Below are 19,930 nucleotides of genomic sequence, written 5' to 3' on the forward strand. Positions count from 1 at the left end.
GCAAAGGGCTCTGTGGTATGTATGTGTGGTTGGCTTAGTGTTAGGGTTAGAGTTAGGATTAGGTTCTGGGTTGGGGTTGGTATTTTGAATGCACAGGGAAGGTTTCTGTTGTGAATTGAAAGGTCTCCCTTAGGCGTGTATTGAGGACTTTCTGAGGGATTTGGAGAGTACTTGAAATGAAGTGTAGTTAATAAAGAGGACTTTAAAGGAATCTAATTTGTACTTTTTGAGATATGGAGGGAAGTCGCTCTGAGGTGTGTAGAGACTGCTGTTGAAGTATCTAGGGAGGACTTTCTTTGATGTGAATGAAGTTCACTTTGAGATATGTAGAGAGAACTCTGAGGTTGGTAGCTTGCAGTCTCTATTCTGTTCAGAGGGACTTCTATAAGGTCTGTAGAAGAGGTCTTTGAGGTGTGTCAGAAGTCTCTATGATGTTTGTGGGTGGTCCTTCTGAGATGATTTGGGAGGGATCACTCAGCTGTATTAAGAATTTGTACTGAGATGAATAGAGAGGACTCAGTGAGTTGTTTCTAGAGGGACTGTTTAGCTGAGTAGTGAGAGCTCTGTAAGATAATTAGGGAGGAAAAACAGATACAGAAGGGAGGACCTTATGAAGTGTGAAGGGGGGGCCAATGTCACATGTAAGTCAGACTTGCTGAGATGTGTAGGGAAGCCTCTCTAGGTTTTGTAGTATAGGTTCTCTGAGGTATATCGTGAGGGCTTGTTTAAATGCATAAGAATGGCATTCTGAAGTGTGTATGAGGGTTCTCACAGGTGTGTAGGGAGTTTTCTCTTAGATATGCCAAGGGATCTATGGGGGTGTAAGTGGGACTTATAACTGAGTAGAGATGTTAACAAAGTTGTGGAGGGAGGAACACCTGAAGTGAATAGTGAGATCTCTGATAAGTGTAGGCAGAAAACACTGTGTTTTGATGGGAGGGATTTTGAGGATAGTATAAGAAATACTTGAAGTGTTTGTGAGGGCTTTCAATGAGCAATGATGGGGACTCTCTTAGGTGTGTATATGCAGCACCCAAAGATGAGTAGGGAGAGTTTTGGATAGAAGTGAGATCTATATGTGTTGTGTTTGTAGCACTGGTTGAGGTGTGTAGCATGGGCATTCTGAGGTTTGAATTAACATCTCTGGTGTTTATAGGGAGCATTTGCTGGGATGTATATAGAGGGCTACCTGTGTTGTTTGGGTGTTTCTCAATAAGGTGTGGAGGAAGGATTCCTTAGATGTGTATGGATGGCTCTTTCAGGTGTGTAGGTAGGGCTCTTGATGTGAGTAGAGTGGGAGTACTTAGATATGTAGGGGAATGAGTTTGTGGTGTGTAGTAAATGTTCTCTGGGGTGTTAAAAAAGGTTCTTTTTGTGTAGTAAGGGCTCTCTGATATATGTATGGAGGGCCTTCTTAAAGGTACAGGAGGGATTTATAAGATTTGTCAGTGGACTTCTTGCTATGACAGTGAGGGCTCACATAACTGAATAATAGGGCTTTTGCAGTGTATAGGAAAGAGCTATGAGTGGAAAGAGCTCTCTGAGATGTGCAGTGAGGGCTTTCTGAGGTGAGTGTAAATTCTCTCTAAGTGTTTAAAGAGCACTGCAAAGAAGTATAGTTATAAAAAGGTCTTGTATAGGAATATAATTAGTACTCAGTAAGGTATATATAGATGTCTACCTGAGGCTGTATACACTGTAGGTTCTACTTTTGATATAAGGATGGTTTTCTTTATGGAGCAGACTATGATATGTGTAAAGAGGGGTCTCTAAGATTGGTAGTGTGCAGCTGCTGAGCTGTGTAAGAAGTTCTGTATGAATTGTTTAGGAGGACTACATGATGCTTGTCCTAGGGCTCATTTTTGTGTGTAAGAGGAGCCCTAAAGTGATTTGGGATGGCTCACAGTGTTGCCCAGGGTTTGTGCACTGGAAATTGTGGAAAGAATTCAGTGAGCTGTGTTTGGAGGGTCATTTGAGGTGAGTAGTCAGAGTTTGGCGAGATGAGTAGGGAAAACAGCTGGTGTAGAAGGGAGAGCACTATGAGATTAGGGTTAGGTTAGGACTAGGGTTAGGGTTTAGGGTCAGAGTCAAATCATGGTCAGTTTCAGAGTCAGGGAGGACTCTGTGGCATGTAGGGAGGACTTAGGCTTATGCTTAGGGTTACAGTTAGTTTCAGAGTAAAAGTCAGTATTTATGGTGTATAGGGAAGGCCATGCTGGAGAGTCAAAATTGTTCTCTGAGGTGTGTATATTGAGGCCTCTGTGAGGTGAGTATATAAACTCTTTGAGATATTTATAGAGGGCTTGCAAAGAAACATTGTTTCTTCTTGCAAAGAAGTATGGTTTTACTCACTGACTTATGTAGGGACTTATCTGATGTGTGTAGGAACTGCTCTAGATTTCTGTATGGAGGGTATACTTTGTTGTGTATGAATGTTAAACTGAGGTGTGTAGAGAAGTTTCTCTGAAGTTGGTAGCGTGTGTCCTCTGAACAGTGTTTTGTGGACTTTATGAGGTATGCATGATTACTCTATGAAGTGTGTTAGAGAGCTACAAGAAATATGTGTGAGGATCCTTACAGTTGAGTTGGGAAGGCTCACTCAGATGTATAGAGTACACTGATATGAGTAGAAAGGGATCAGTTAGTTGTGTTTGTATGGTTCTTTGATATGAGTAGTAAGAGCTCTGTTAGATGAGTAAAGAGGACAAATTGATGTAGAAGAGAGGGTCCCATGATTGGAAGGGGGATCTATATGGTCTGAAGTTAGGAATCATGGAGATGGGTAGGTTGGACTCTGAGCTTTACCATGTAGTTTAAGTGAGGTGTGTAGTGATGGCTAATTGAAATTTTGAGGGATATCACTCTGATATGTGTGTGGAGGGCTCTCAGAGTTGTGAAGGGAGGTCTGTATTAGGTGGACAAAGAGATCTATGAGGAGTATAGGAGGCCTGTTTGAAATAGTAGAAATGCTACCTATGTTATGTAGGGAGGAACTTCTAGAGTGAATAGTGACATCTCTGACATGAGTAGCAAGAATAAACTCAGGTGTGGTGAGAGAAATATTTGAGCATAGAGGAGAAAAACTGCGAGGTGTTTTCATAGGACACTCAGAAGAGTATCTTGGGGGTTCTTTTAGGTTTGTAGTTTTGGCCCTTGGAGTTAAATATGGAGGGCTTTTTGGCTAGCTTTGAGGGTTACAAGAGATGTGTAGATAGGGTTTTTAAAGGTTTGTTAAAAGAGCATTCTGAGGTTTGTATAGAAGTCTCTCTGAGATTTGTAGGGAAAACTGCTGAATAAGGTGTAGCAGGTGGGTGCTCATTGGTAAAAATTAAGAATTAACTGAGGTGCATATTTATGGGTATCTATGGTGAGTAAGGAGAGATCTCTGAAATAAATGAGGACACACTGAAATTTGATAGGAGAGCTCTATGAGGTGTGTAACAGTGCCCTCTGAATAGTGAAATTATGGCATTCTGAGGAGTGTAGAGACATGGTGTGTAGCAACGGTTCTCTGGTACCAACACTGATACAGTGATTGATAAATAATGTCTGTAGAATATGTGTCTAAGGTGTGCATGGATGGCCTTCTGAATTTTGTAGATAGGGCAATTGATATGAATAGGTAGGGCTCTCACCTGTGTGGATAGGTGACTGCTATATGTGTAGGAAGTGTTCACTGAAGTTTGAAGTGAAGGTTCTCTTGAGATTTGTAGTACAGATGATTTGAGGTGGGTAAAGATGCCTCTATTAAGTGTGCAGAAGGAATCTATGAGGGGTGTAGAAGGGCTTTTTCTGCATAGGAATGCTCTCTGTTGTGTACTCAGGGCCCACAGAAATGAATAATAAAATCTGTCTGATATGATTAGGTAGAACACAATGAGATGTAATGAGAGTATTCTTTGAGTGTAATAGGGGAAATCCCTACATCGTTTAGGAATGCCACTCAACAATGTATCCAGAGTCTTCTCTGAGGTGTGTCAGGCCAACCCTCAGAGGTGAGTAGAGAGGGCATTTTGTTCAGTTTTATGTTGTATCTGAGTTGTGCAGTCGGGTGTGTTGTTGTTTGTAGCATGGAAATTCTGAGGTTTGAATTAAAATCTCAATGGAATTTATAAAAAGTACTCTCTGGGTGTATAGGAAAGGCATTCTGAGTTGTTTAACTGTTGTTCAATAAAGTGTGTAGGCAATGTCCCTCTGGGGCATATGAATGGAAATTTGATGTGTGTAGAAAAACTCTTGATATTAGTAGGGAATCATTATTTAGACCTGCAGGGAAGTGAGTTTGAGGTGTGAAGGAAAGATTCTCTGAAGTGTTTAGTGGGTTCTCATTTTTATGTAGGGTGTGCTCTCTGACATATTAGGGAGGGCCCTCTGAAGGGTGTAGAAGGGCTTTATGAGGTTTGTAGGAATGCTTATTGATGAGAGTATAAGTGTTCACTTAAGTGAATAACAGGGCTATTTGCAGTGTATAGGAAAGGTGTCTGTGGTGAGTCAAAAGTTTTCTCTGAGGTGTGTATGTAGGCTCTCTGAGGTGAGTAGAAAGGCTCTCTAAGGTGTTTAGAGAAGACCTGCTAAGAAGGGTTTGTGAAGTACTATTTTGTACTCACTAAAATATTTAGTTATATGTCTCTGATGTGTGGAGGGAATGATGTAAGATGGTGCTTTTTTAAAGGATAGTGTCACAGCTTGATCAACATCAATTTCAACGAGTCACAACTATAAACACACACAGAAAAACTTCTGAGGCTCTGGTGCTATCTAAATGGGAATCTGAGTGGAAGACTAAACTCTACTTACTACCAATGGCCTGTCCTCTTTCACCTCCAGTCTTCTTGGGACATATCACCAGAGTTGTTGGTCCCTACCTTGATACAGTGCTTCCAATCTTGGGAAAGGCCCCCACTAGGGACTTTCCTGAGAAATAAGCATCCAAAGATTAGAAGACAACAAGAACTCATGGCTCTGGACTTGCTGTCTCAAAACAAGTAGCAGAATGGGAGTTTATCTGGAATGTGGGTGCCTAGCTACTAGGGTTCCAAGTTCTGTGTGTTCTACTGCCAAGAAATTGAGGTCACTTACTTTGTGACTCCATACCAAAAGCCCTTTCACACACAAGATTGTTCTAATGGCCCATTGAGGTACAAGTTTCTCCCATTTTCCCTTGACATATACACAAGTGGACATGGTTACACCAACACACCCTGGATCTGGACCCCAGACTGTCCCAGGTGTAGCCAACTCACCTGGTTTGGAGAAACAGTTTGGATTGGACCCATTTCCTGCTTCTGGCAATGTGGTTGGTCCTGAAGAAGTCATTATGCCTTATAATGCCTGAATACTTTTGCCAATTTTTCTCCCGGGATTATTCTAGTGTATGCTTTTGAAGTTATTATCAAGTGTACAAGGCCATTTATATGTACTCCTTGGGAACCCTAATGTTTGATTTATGTGTCCATAATGCACTAACATACAGAAAAAACAACACAGAATGGAGAGGGACAAGGGAAGACATACAACTCTGCCATGATTGAGTCTAACAGTGAAAGAGGGAAAATCAACTTCTACCTTGTCCTTGTTTCCACTCTGACCCACTGGAAATTTCTCATGACTGATTTTCAGAGATAGGCTCCCTGAGCCACAGATTTTCCAATGCTTCCTGTGAAATTTAGAATTATTTCAATGTTTCTTCTCAATGTATGATGTAGGTACCTACAAGGGATCACTGGCACCAGAAAATTCTATTGTCCAAAACCTGTAGCTTCCCCATCTAAGTGAATCCACATCAGCATATGGTTTCAAAGAAAAATAAATCAAGAGCCATGGTATTTCACTTCCAAGATGTAGTCATCAGAAGTCTCATTTGTTTGTCTCCATAGTCCCATAGCAGTGGCACTGCTATAATTCCAGCAATATTTTGGAAAATTTGTTTGGCAGCAGGCAAACTTCCAGGGATCTCATTAAATAGCAAGGAACTGGCATTTCTGTTTCCATTCCAAATGCTTCACATAGATGAAAATATTTTGTTTATAAAATTCATGAATGAAATTTTTTTCAAGAAGAAATTATGGTGTGAAATTGCCAAAACTTTGTTCAGTGCCATGGTCATAACCATGGGAGTGGAATAGTCTTTCTCTATTTCTTTAGGGAACATCTGCATTTCTTCTTTCAAGGTCACAGCAGGTTACTTCCTTTGTATATGTTGTTGAAGACAGTTTCTTTCTATTCTTCTAACTAAAATTTGGAAAGAAGACCCCAGTAGAAGAACAAAGAACCAACTCAGAAGGCAATATTTATTGAATAGCTAAGGTTACTAAAGCAGAGAGAAGGACTGACAATTCAGTTTTGAATAATGGAAAAGGACTAGGTAAACACTCTCTTCAGGGGATAGTCATTAATCTAATGCAGGTTCACCGAGTACCCTGTGCTCACTTCTGAATGAGTAAAAAAAGCTGATCTCCTTTTCTTCTATTAAGAAACATCATGGGGCTGGGGATATAGTTCAGTTGACAGAGTGCTTGCCTCACAAGCACAAGATCCTGGGTTCAAATCTCTAGCACCACACACAAAAAAAGAAACATCAAAAATTATCAAGCCATCTCAAAGGCTTGGAGCCATCTTGCTTGTGCACACATAACTAATTGGCTTCTCATTACCTTCCCACAGAGGTGAGAGTCTGGTGATAGACCACTGGCTTGGAAAGACTCAAATATCAATACTCATATGCAAAATCACCCCTATTGAGGGCTCCCAAGATAGGGCATTGCTGAATGCTTCTGTATTCCTTGAAATTTACTGGGGAACAAAAAATGGGGGCATCACCACAAGGAAGACCTGTAACTCTGAATGGTGCTGAATTTGGTAAGCCCTGAGGCACCAGTAAATTTGAAAAAAGTAAATAGTCCCTGTTTTTTTAAGCTGGTGAAAATCAAAGTCATGGAAAATTCTCCCCTCTTATCTCCTCCTCCTGTAGGTATTTATCTTATGACATTGTGACATTATGTGATAACATTCCCTACCCACTAGTTTCTTCAGGAAGGAGAAAGAGCCCTGTATGAGCTTTGACAGGCCTAATAGGACCATGTAATGAGCAGAAGTTCAGTCAGTTTCTAAGTAACTATAAAAAGCCTTTAAGCTAAAAAGGTCACCTAGTGATAATTTCTATTCATTGACTACTCTTAGAACATGCCTAAAAATTTATTTGCTGGGATCATTGCTTAATTCTCCAAAGCAGGAGAAAAAACTAATCACAGAAAAGGGGTGATGGATCCTGTTTTCCAGAGGGGTTTGATCATACTGGAAACAGATTCACTGTCTTAACAAAGAAGTCCCATGAACAAGTGTGTTAATAAAGCCAACCTGAATGTTAGTACCTTGCCTCTAATACATTTTTCTACCAATATCCTCAATGTGGTACTGTACCCAATTTTCTCAGTCCTGAGTTTCACACTCTGAAACACAGCATCACCAGATCCAAACACCAAGGCACCAAAGTCTGAGGGCTGTACTATTCCCTATCTAAGAACAACATCAAAGACAAAGGTGTGCCAAACTCTCAAAAGGAAAATCACAAGACATACATTCTTTTAAAATTATGATTTTTCTGGCAGTTAGACCAACATAGACAAAATAAAAATTTTAAAGTGATATATTATGACCACAGCTTCCCTACTGAAATCCAAATTAGGCAAATAAAGTTAATAAAGGAACAGTGTGAAGCCCAGAACAATCAATGTCAGTGTGAGAATGAGACACCCTGGAAACACAGCCCACAGACTTTGCCCTCTGGTCTTGTATTAGCAAGGAGCAGAAGGGCAGCGCAGGCTACATACGTCTCTCCTCATGTCCTCACATCTGCAGATGTGTACTCAGGATATGGTAATCCTGACAAAGAGACCATGGAAGTTAGGGGCCACCTGGTTTACCTCAGGTGCAAGACTGCAACTCAGATTTGAAGGGTCAAGTCCTAGGTAGCATGGAATCCTGTGTATGACAGGAATATTTCATTTCATTTACATTATTGGTGACATGTTCCTCCCAGAGAAGTGGGACAAAGATGATGCTTTTTATGTGTCTTGATCAGCTGCCTTCTAAACTCTTTCAATTACTGAGCATGGTTTGTTTCTAATGGAGCCTGTTGAGAACTTGCAGCCTGATTCCACTTAGTGCTCTGTCTTACCTCTCTGTTTGCTGCCAGTGAAGCTCACAAAGAGCAGCCCTAGTCATGAGAATTCTATAATAGTGTGGATTGTATAATAGAACTACAATCCACAGGACAAGTATTATATCACTTTTCAGTGGTGTAGTATTGGTATTGCTATTAATAACTAAGGAGAGATATTGCATTATCTTGAGATGTTTTGTTATGATATTGTTTTTGCATAATAGAATACATAACAGCTATTATATTTGTTATGGATGTTATCACACACCTCTTCTATCAATATCCAAGGTCTATAGAAGCTATTATGTTAATATTAAATGCTATACTATGGATAATGTAATAGTATTAAAACCTCATGGCCATTATTATATTAGTTGTACTTCCTATAGTATGAATATTACATCACGTTTAAAAGGCAGCTATTATATCAATTTGATATGTCATAGTATGGATATCATACTAGTATTAAAAGTCACAAATTTAGGTCATTTTTAGAAACTCAGGTATGCATATCATCTTAAGATTAAAATCAATATGGTAGTTAATACATTAATTATAATGATAACTCATAAAAATTATCTAATGACAAAAATGCAGATATTTTATTAGCTTAAGGTTGTATAATATAAATATGCTAATTTTAAATACTACATAACACCTGTTTACTAGTTTTAGATATTATATCAAGGATATTAAATGAATATTAAAATCCATATATAAGTTATATTGGTTGCAGAGTTTATGGAAAAGAATACATATAGTAATATTAAAAGCTACAGGACATATATTTTATTGGTTTTTTTAGGCAATAATATGGATGTCATATTAGTATTTCAAGGTAGAGGGGAGCTAGTATATCATTTTAGATGTTAGGCTATGAATAACACATTAGATTTAGAGGCCACAGTACAGCTTCTATATTCGTATTTGATATTCTAGTTTGGATATCATATTAGTATTTGAGTACTCTGAAAGGCTGTGATATCCATTTCTGATGTTGTAATATCAAACAAATTATATTAATATAAAGGACAGAACAGCTCTTGTATAGTTTTCCATACTATTGTATGCATACACTGTTAAAAAAAGAACATGGAATGGCCAAAATAGGAATATTGTATTATTATTGAAGTCTACAGGGGAGCTATTATATGTGTTTCAGATCATCACTATGGATATTATAATCATCTCTAAGGTCCCAGGGAATCTACTCTGTTACTTTAATGTGGAATAGTAAGAATAAATACCACATGACAGCTATTAGTTATAGAGGGTACAACAAATTTATCACATTCATATTAAGGATACAAAGCCATGCAGCTATTCTGTTAGGTTTAGATTTTATAGAATGGAAAACATGTTAGTATGAACAGTCAGAGGCTGGTGATTACAGCAATTTTAATGCTATAGTATGAATATAATATTAGTACAGAAAGAACAAGGGACAGTTTAAAGAATAACAGAATTATTTTTTAAATTTAATTTTATTTATTTATTTTTTTGTGTTGCTCAAGATTGAACCCAGTGCCTCACTTGTGCTAGGCAAGTTCTCTAACAGTAAGCCACAAACCCAGCACCAAAGGACAGTTTTATGAGTTTAAGAGGTCACATATTCCATACAACATAAATTTGAAAGAACTTGGGGAACTATTAATTTTGGATTTAAAATGATTTCTAACTATGTTGGCATTAAAAGATGAAGAACAGCTACTATATTAGTTATGAATTTTAATGTTTGAATGTTATGTTATTACTAAAGGACACAGTGCATATTAAGGATATTATGTGAGTATCAGCAGTCACTTTAAGGGTATTAGTGTTTTCAGTTACAGTGAGTGTATTATGTGAATGTCAGATTCCACAATGACAATATTATGTTAGTGTCAGAGGTCAAGTGTAAACATTATATAAGTGTCAGAGGACAGAGTGAGTGTATTTATGTGAGTTTCTTATGTCAGAGTTATGATATTTTGTGAATGTAAGTGGTCAAATGAGCTAATATTAGATTTTGTTTTGGTGAATATTTATGTGTGGAAAAGCATGATACTCACAGTGATCTCAGTACATAAAATGTGATGTTGTGATGTATACTCATGACCTGGAAGGCATGTCCAAGTAAGCTGCTTGCAAATTAATAACTATGATCTTTGCTTGTGTTTCATTTTTTCTGTAATTTACATGTTAACCTTCAAAAAATAAATGGTATTTTTAAGAAAGTGGTTAAGTGAGGATTGTATATGAATGTGAGAGTCCACAGGACAAATACTTTGTATTTTAGGCCACAGTGAAGATATTACGTGAATGTTAGAGGTCAAGGATGAATATTATGTAAAAGGGACCAGAATGAGGATAAGTAAGTGTCATAGACCACATAAGGATATTTTGTGTCAGTAGCTATAGTGAGGAAATTACCAGTGTCAGAGACATTGTGAAATTATTATGTGAGTGTTGGTAGGAAGATTAAAGATATTATGTGAATGTGAGCTGCCGGAGTGAAGACATTATGCATCAAAGGCCAGAGTGAGGGTAATATCAATACCTGGATATAAGTGACTACAGTGAGGACAGTTTGTCAAGGTTAGCAGTCAGAGTGAGAATATTATGTGAGAACCTGAGGCCATAGTAAGAATACTATATAAATGTCAGAAGCCAGATAAGGATGTTATGTGAGTGTCAGATGTTATAGTGAGGGTGTAATGTGATTTAAGAGGCCACATGGAGGATATTTTATGTGTGTCAGAGACAAGAGGAAGAGTATTATGTAAGAATAAGAGGTTACAGTATGGACATTATGTGCACATAATTATTCCTTGTGAGGATATTATGTGACTATCAGAGTCCAAAGTGAGGATATTATGTGAGTGTGAGAGGTCACATGTTATTATGTGAATTACAGAGGTCACAGTGAAAGTTTTATGTGAAAGTCAGAGGCCACATTGAGGTTTATATGTGAGTGTGAGAGGCCACAATGAGGGTTTTATGTGAGTATCATGGTATCGTGAGGGAATTTTTTCATTCAGACCAAGGGAAGATATTATGTGATTGTCATGGCAATTATGAGTGTATTATATAAGTGTCAGAGGACCCAGCATAATATGTGAGAGTCAAAGACCATAGTGAGGATATGGTGTGTCAGAAGGCACAGTGAGAATTTCATATAAATATTTGAGGCCACACTGATGACATTATATCAGTGTCAGAGGTCAGACAATGTTTATTGAATGTCAGAGGCCTCAGGGAAGATACTTAATGAGTGACAGTGGTCACAGTGGTCACATTGAGAATATTATGTGTCAGTGGTAAGAGTGATGATGTTATGTGAGTGTCAGCAACTACAGTGAGGGAGTTATGTGAGTCTTATTGACCACAGTGATGGTATTATATTAATATCAGAGGCCATAATGAGGATATTATGTGAATGTCAGAGGTCACTGTAATGGTATTTTGTGAGTTTTAGAGGCCAGAGTGAGGGTATTAAGGGTCAGAGGTTTAATTATGTATATTATTTAAGTGTCAGAGGCCACAGTGATGGTATTAAATGAGTGTTAGAACCAAATGAGGGTATTATGTGAGTGGTAACTGTCCCAGAAAGGATATGTGTGAGTGTCAGGGGCTACATTTGGGATACACTGTCAATCACAGGGACCACACTATGGAAATTATGTGAGTGTCACTGGCCACAATGAGAATATTTTGTCACATCAGGGCCCAGCATGAAGATATTATGAGTGTCCCAAGTCACAGTGTCTGTCTTGGACCACAGTGAGTGTATTATGTGTCAGAGGTGAAAATTATATTTTGTGAGTGTATAAGGCCACATTGAATGTATGTGGTGAGTATTGGATGCCACACTGAGGGTATTATATGAGTGTCAATGTAATAGTGATGGCATTTTGTGAGTGTCAGATGCCAAGTGAGGATATGATGTGAATATCAGGGGCAAAAGTGAGTATATTAATTGAATGAGAGAGGTCACAGTTAGAATATTATGAGAGTGTCAGAGGCCAGATTGAATTCATTATATGAATATCAGAGACCAAAGGTGGATATTATGAGTATCAGAGGCTTTATTGCAAGCATGAGGGGAGTGTCTCAGATCACAAAAAGGTATTATGTGCATGACAAGTCACATTGAATGTAATATGTGAGTATAGGAGGCCAGTCTGTGGGTATCACAGGTTAGAATAAGGATACTATGTCAGTATGATGACATTATGAGAGCAAGAATTCACAGAGAGGATATTATATCAGTTTCAGACATCACAATGAGTGTATTATGTCGAAGTGAGGATATTTTATGTGTGTCAGAGGACCAAGTGATAATATTTATGTGACTTTCAGAGGACACAGTGCAATATTATGTGAGTGACAGAGACCAGGGTGGTAGTAGTCTGTGTCTGAAACCAAAATGTGTGTATTATGTGATTTTCAGAGACCAGAATTGGGGATTTATGTGAGTTTCAGAGAGTACAGTTGAAGGTATTATGTGAGCGCCAGAGGTCACAGTATAGTTATCATGTGTCAGAGGTAGCATTGATGATATTGTGTGTCAGAGGCCAATTAAGGCTATAATGTCTGCATCAGAGGTCAAATTGAGTGCATCATATGAGCGTCTGAGATCACAGTGAGGTTATTACTTGAGTGTCAGTGGTCAAAGTGGGAATGTTACATTAGTGTCAGAAGTCAAGTGAGGATATTTTGTGAATGTCATAATCCAAAGTGAGGGTATTGCATATGTAACGGAGGCTCCAGGGATGTTGTATTGTGATTATAATAGTTCACAGTGAGGACATTATGTGAGTGTCAGAGGTCATGTGAGGATACTATGTGATTATTAGACTCAGAGTGTGGATGTCATGTGAGTGTCACATAACAAGTGAGGAAATTAGGTAAGTATCAGAGGCACCAGTGAAGATAAATGAAAGTGTCCAAAGTCATTTAAGAAAATGTGAGTGTCAAAGATGACAGTGAGGACATAATATGAGTATGAGTGGCCACAGAGGTATTAGGTCAGTTTCTACAAAAGAACAATGAGAATATTATTTGAGTGTCAGAGGGCTCAGAAGGGGAATTATGTGAGAGCCAGAAGACACATTGAGGGTATTCTGTGAGAGACCCAGGCCCTGTAAGGATATTATGTGTGTGAGAGAGGTCACACTGGGGTTACTATGTGAGTAACAGAGGTCACACTGAGGATATTATTTCAGAGTTTGAGGCCAAAAGAGGGTATTATGTGTCTGTCAGAGACCATAGTGTGTATATTTTATGAGCATCACAGACCACAGTGAGGGTAATAAGTAAGTGTTAGAGGTCACAGTGAGGGTAATCTGTGAGTGTGAGATGTTAGATGAGGGTATCATGTCAGTGATAGAAGCCAATGGAGGACATTTGTGTCAGAGGTGAGAGTGAGGGTATAATGTGTCAAACGTCACATTGAGGGTATGACATTAGTGTCAAATGGAAACTGAGGATATTTTTGAATGTCACAAGTGACAATGAGCTTATTTTGTAAGTGTGATATGTCATTATGAGGATATTGTTGAGTGTCAGAAGTCAAATCAGGCTATTTTGTGACTATCAGAGTCACAGTGATTATATTCTTTGAGTGTCACAAGACACAGGGAGGTAAAGTGAGTATCATAGGAAGAAATAATTGTATTATGTCTCTGTCAGTGGTCACACAGAGGTTGTTATGTCACTCTTAGGGTTATATGTGAGTTTTAGAAGCCACTATGAGGAGATATGAGTATCGGAGAAAAAAGTGAGGTTAATATGTCAGTTTCAGAGGCCACAGTAAAAGTATCATGATTGTACCTGAAGTCACAATGAAGGTCTTTTTAAGTTACAGAGGTCACAAGAAGGATATGTTTTCAGGGTCAGAGGTGACTATGGGGGTATTATGTGAGTCTAAGAGACCATGTTTATGGTATAATGTGAACTTCAGAGGTCACCGTGTGGGTATTTGGCGAGCATCATTGGTGAAACAGATGTTATTACCTGAGTGTCAGAGGTCACAGTGAGGTATTTTGTGAGTGACAGGGCAATTTGAGGATAATATTTGAGTGTCAAAAACAAAGTGAAGGTGTTATGTGAGTGTCAGAGGGCATTTTGAGGGAATCATGTGAGAGTCAGAAGTCACAGAAAGGATATTATATCTGAATCAGAGGTAACAGGGAAGTTATTATATGAGTGTTAGAGGTCACACTGAGAGTATTATAAGTGTCAGAGGTACCAGAGAGGTTATTATGTGTCTGAGACCTCAGTGAGAATATTATATCAGCATGAGAGGTCACAATGAGGTTAAAATGTGAGAGTCATAAGTCATGATGAGGGTATAATGTAACTATCACAGGCCACAGTGAGTGTATTCTGTGTCAGTGGCCACACTTAGGATATAACCTGAGGCCACACTGAAGGTAATAAGTCAGTGTCAAAGGTCACAGTAAGAGTATCATTTGAGTGTGAGAGTTCACAGTGGGGGTAATATATGAGTATCAGAGGTCACATAGAGTGTTATGTGAGTGACACAGGAAAAGTGAGGATATTATGTGTCAGAGGATATGAGAAAATATTTTCAGCATCAGGGACCATATTATGGATATTTTATGACTGCAACAGGTTATGATAAGGGTATGTTGTTAGAGTCAGGCCTATTGTGGAAATTGTGTGAATTTCAGAGGCCACAAAGAAGTTATTATGTAAACATCAGAGATCAAGTGAGGATATAATGTGTGTCACAGGAAACAGTGAAAGTATTAAGTGAGTATCAGAGGAGAGGCCAAAGTGAGGATATTATTTGAGTGTCCAAGGTCATATTCATATTATTAAATGAATGTAAGAGGACAAAATGGGATAGTATGTCAATGTCATAGGACACAGTAGGATAGTAAATGAGTGCTCAGTGTCACAATGAGTATATTATGTTAGTTTAAGAGGCCATACTAAAATATTATGTAGTGTCAGAGTCTAGTGAGTTATTGTAATAGTGTCAGGGGCCACTGTTATGATATTATGTGTTAGAGACTAGAGTGAGGGATTTATGTGAGTGCCAGAAGCCACAGTGAGGGTTTCATTGCACTGTCAGATGCCCAAGGTAGGATATTATGTGTCAGGGGGTGCTGTGAGTGTATTATGCCTGTGTCTGAGGTTACTTGGAGATAATTATATGAGCATCAGAAGCCACAGTGAGAATATGATGTCAATTAGAGGACACATTGAGGGTATCAGGTTTGTGTCTCAGGTCACACTAAAGAAATAATATGAGTGAGACATGTCACTGTGATGGTATTATGTCAGTGTCAGAGGTCAGAATAAGGGTGTTATGTGAATGTCAGATAACACAGTAGGGTATTATATGAGTGTCAGCAGCCAAGTGAAGATATTATGTAAATGGTATAGAATAAAATGAGGGTATTATGAGAGTGTCAGTGGCCACAGGAGACTACTATATGTCTGAGATCATACTGACAATCCTGTGTACATGTCAGAGGACACAGTGAGGATATTTTGTGGGTGACAGTGGCCATGTGACAATAACATGTGAGTGCCTGAGGACATAGTGAGAATTTTTTTTTCTTGTGATCAGAGTCCACAGTAAGGGTATTATGTTAATGACCCAAGAACAGTAAGGATATTATATCAGTATCAGAGGACAAATGAGGATATTATGTGAATGTCAGAGGCCACATGAAGGTATTATGGGAGTGGTTGAGTCACAGTAAATTATATAATGTCAGAGGTCTGGTGAAAATATTGTAAGACTGCAAATTGAAGATATTTTGTAATTGTCAGAGGGCAGAATGAAGGTATTTTGTGATGGACAATAGGCACAGTGAAGGTATTAGGTGAGTGTCAGAAGCCCCAATGAGAATATTCTGAGTGTCAGAGGCCACATTTTTTATATTATGTGTCAGACAGCATATGCAGGGGTTATATTAGTATCTGAGGTTACAATGAGGGTATTATATGGGTGTAAGAAATCACAGTGTGTGCATTTTTGGGGAATCAGAGGTCACATTAGGGTGACAATCATTATATTTAGGTATTATTTGAGTGCCTGTGGTCACACTGAGGGTATTATGTGAGTGTGGTACACTGTTGGCTAATTGAGGTTTAATTTTGCCTCCATTCCTTGGGCACTTTGGGCTAGGTGCTGAGTTGAAGACTGGCACAGATTCTTGGACATGTCTGACATGGCCCAGAGTCTCCTAGAATTTTCTAGCCAGTGCAAGTATCAGCCTTAACAAGAAGTAATGACAGTAAGGGGACCAGGGGAAAAGCATTACATGTTAAACCAACTTATAAAAATATTCTCTAGTTTTTAAAATTTATTTTTATTGTAAACAAATGGGATACAACATTCCTTCCTTCCTACTAAGAATAGGTCACCCCTATAATAAACACTGGTACAATGCCCTGTTCTGGGAAAAAGAGCTACATAAGACAATGTAATCTATTCAGTAAAAAAACTTGGCCCCGAGAACCACTGCGACCGCTACCCTCCTGTAGCCCTTCACTCAGCAATTTAGATATTAACCAGATGGACCTAGTAGAAATGGTCATGTGAGATTATTTGTCTATTGCTTTAACTGCGAGAATAATAATAGTCTTAGGTCACATAAAGTTTAGATATTAAGGAAATAAACATTGTATTAGCTCATTGACGTAGTTAGATATGCTTAAAACAATTGTGATTAGGTAAGGATGATCTATAAGGTTACTGTTTTCTCATAATCTTTCGGTAAAAACAATTTCTGCCTGTGCTTTGGAAACTTCTTTGATTTTCTTAATCATAAGCCTGTCATCATAGCCTGAAGAAAAATGTATATAAACCCAGCCTTCCCCAGAATAAAGTGGGATTGATTGCACCAGAACTAGAGTCTGTGTCTTTCATTCTCCATCCATCACCGATGCTGTATCCCCGTGCCACGTTTACCAGTGTGGAACACATGGACTCCTGCTAGGGCTGAACCCCAGCAATCTATTATAGTTTTTAGATCACTATTGTGCTATAATTTTATACAGATTTTGAAAAATTGAGTAACAAAAACAGAGCACCAATCTGAGAACTTATGGTGGGATAATGATACCAAAGTGTGTATTTAGAGTTGCAGAATATCATCCTAATTAAAATTACATTATTATATTGTAATTTATCAACCTGTGACTTGGGATACATTTATTAACCCTCATGTGTCTTCATTTTTCATACAAAGGAGAAACTTAGCCATAGTTGGATTGAAGGTGTACCGAAGTAATGGATAAATCCATGTGGAGCACTTGAATCTCAGCAGTTGTGAAATCATTATCATCATCATCTTCACCATCTTCATCAGCACCTTTACTCCCCCATCATTGTTCTAAGATGAGGACAAAGTACCACTATTCTGTTTCCAATTTTACTAAGTGGAAAAATGAGGACTGTGTCCTAGGAGAAATGCATTGTGGTCGAACAAAGAAGTAGTGAGTCAAGTAGGAGAAAAATATGCCATAATTGATGTGGTAAAACATACATTGGAAAACATACATTGCAAAGAAAAAAATATGAAGGAAATAAGAAAGATGAAGCAAAATTGGAAAATATAAGTAAAATTGGAAGAACAAATGAAGAAAGGTAAAGAAACATAAGTAAAATGCTAACATTAATGGGGAAAATTATTTTCTTCATAAATGCATTAAATTTCAGAAAGAAATAAAGTAGTTTAAATTGATAAAAATGCATTTAATGTTAAAAATTTAAACTTAGAAATAAACTTAGAATTCAATGTATAGTATATTTAACTTCAGAATATTAACAGTAAATTTCAATTGATGGCACACTTATTTCAACTTCTACATAAATTTATGTGCAATTCAAATTGAGAAAAATTAAGTGTGGGATCAAAAGAAACTGGCTTATAATCACACTCTTCTTGTGTATGTCAGGTCAATATACTCTGTGCTTTACAAGTTTTCTTTGTAATGAAAACTATTCAAATTATCATCAAATATCAATACTCCCAAATCTGTCATTATGTCATTATGTGATCAGTCAGTAACACCTTATATCAGTAACTCTCTATTAAAGACTGTTCTCAATGCAATATTTGAAATATTTGATCTTTTCTGATATAAACAAGTGAAAGATAAAAAAGAAAGCATTTGAAATAACTAAATTTATAAATTCATCCTCATTTGAAATATTGCAGGGTACTAAAATAAATCATAATAAACATATCTAAATCTTGAAACAATCATAAAACATCCCAAACCAAAAGAGACTTGTGCTAGTAAAATAGAAGAGAAATGAAAAAAAAATTCTCTAATTCTGGTGTCCATTGATGTGGACATAACACAAGGAATATCCCACTGCTTTGTAAACTGTCAAGACATTCCTTTAACATCCAAACTCATATAAATATTATAAAATATTTTATGTCATGTAGCATCAACAATAGCACTGTATTTATTCAATCATTTTAAGATATTAATATAAAACAAATAATTTGATATACTTTAATAATTATCAGGAATACTAACACTCAAACTGCTTACAAGTTAGGGATCATTTTCCCACCAAATATGTTGTTTAGGGCTACTTTCATGTCCCTGTTTCTCAGACTGTAAATGACAGGATTCAGACTGGGAAGTAAGAGAGAGTATGACACTGACATAAAGAGGTTCAGGGAAGATGGGGACTTTGATGCTGAACATAAATATGTGATAAATCCAGAGGAGAGAAACAAAGTCACCACAGTAAGATGGGGCAGGCAGGTGGAGAAATTTTTGAACCTGCCTTTTGCATAAGGAATTCTAAGGATACTGGTGAAAATGTAAACATAGAAAACAACCATTGAAATAAAACATAAGAATGCAAAACAACATCTAACAATGATAAATATATATTCTAGAATGTTATTCCTGGAACAAGAGATCATAAGTAATGATGGAATATCACAAAAGAACTGATGCACTATGATGGTTCCATAGAAATGTGCCTGCAACATGAAGGGATCCATATACACAGCCACTGAACCATGATATAATCACCATCTGCACACAGGCATATCTATTCATGATGGTCCCATAATGCAGAGGTTGGCAGATGGCAGCATAGTGGTCATAGGGCATCACTAGAAGGATGAAAAACTCTGTGCCAGCCAAAAATATAACAAAGAAAATCTGTGAGGCACATCCCAGAAAGGAGATGGAGTAGATATTGGTCAGAGAGTTCATGATGGATTTAGGGACAGTGACAGAGATATAGCAGATATCAATGAAGGACAAGTTCTTCAGGAAGAAATACATGGGGGATTGGAGGTGCTGGTCTATGGTGGTGAGAGTAATAATAAGGAGATTCCCTATCAGTGCAGTCAGATAAATCAGGAAGAAGAGCATGGCACATAGTCTCTGTAGCACCTTGTCATCAGGGAATCCCATAAGCAAGAATTCTGTTGTGGTAGTAACATTGGTGAATTTCTCAGGCATGATGATAATTATCTATGGAAATTCAAGAAAAATAGCACTATATAAATAAGTATAATATATTGCACTCATTCAGATCTTCAAAATCTTTTTGTCATTGGTGTTGGTGTTCCCATTGTTGTTATCTCAGGGACATTCTCATAAACAGTGCAGGATATGTCATATGTTGCAAATTGTTTTCAATTGATGTATAGTATATTTTACTAAGATCATCATTATAAGTAAGCTATATCACCAAAATGATAGCATAAACTTTACACATAAACAGATTACCTAAGTTTCTATATATGATGGTTTTCTCAAATT

General features: G+C 37.6%; 1 protein-coding gene across 1 annotated transcript; it reads right to left on the minus strand.

The window, feature by feature from the left end:
• Positions 1-18,690: 18,690 nt before the first annotated feature.
• LOC306652577 (olfactory receptor 14A16-like) lies at positions 18,691-19,627 on the minus strand (the record flags this gene model as incomplete). Its single annotated transcript, XM_079125397.1, is given in 2 exon segments — positions 18,691-19,132; positions 19,134-19,627. Coding segments are annotated over 2 exon segments (936 nt in total).
• Between the last annotated feature and the right edge of the window lie 303 nt (positions 19,628-19,930).

The sequence above is a fragment of the Sciurus vulgaris genome (genome assembly GCF_902686455.1).
Source record: "Sciurus vulgaris genome assembly, contig: HiC_scaffold_292_arrow_ctg1, whole genome shotgun sequence".
NCBI classification, from domain to species: Eukaryota; Metazoa; Chordata; class Mammalia; order Rodentia; family Sciuridae; genus Sciurus; species Sciurus vulgaris.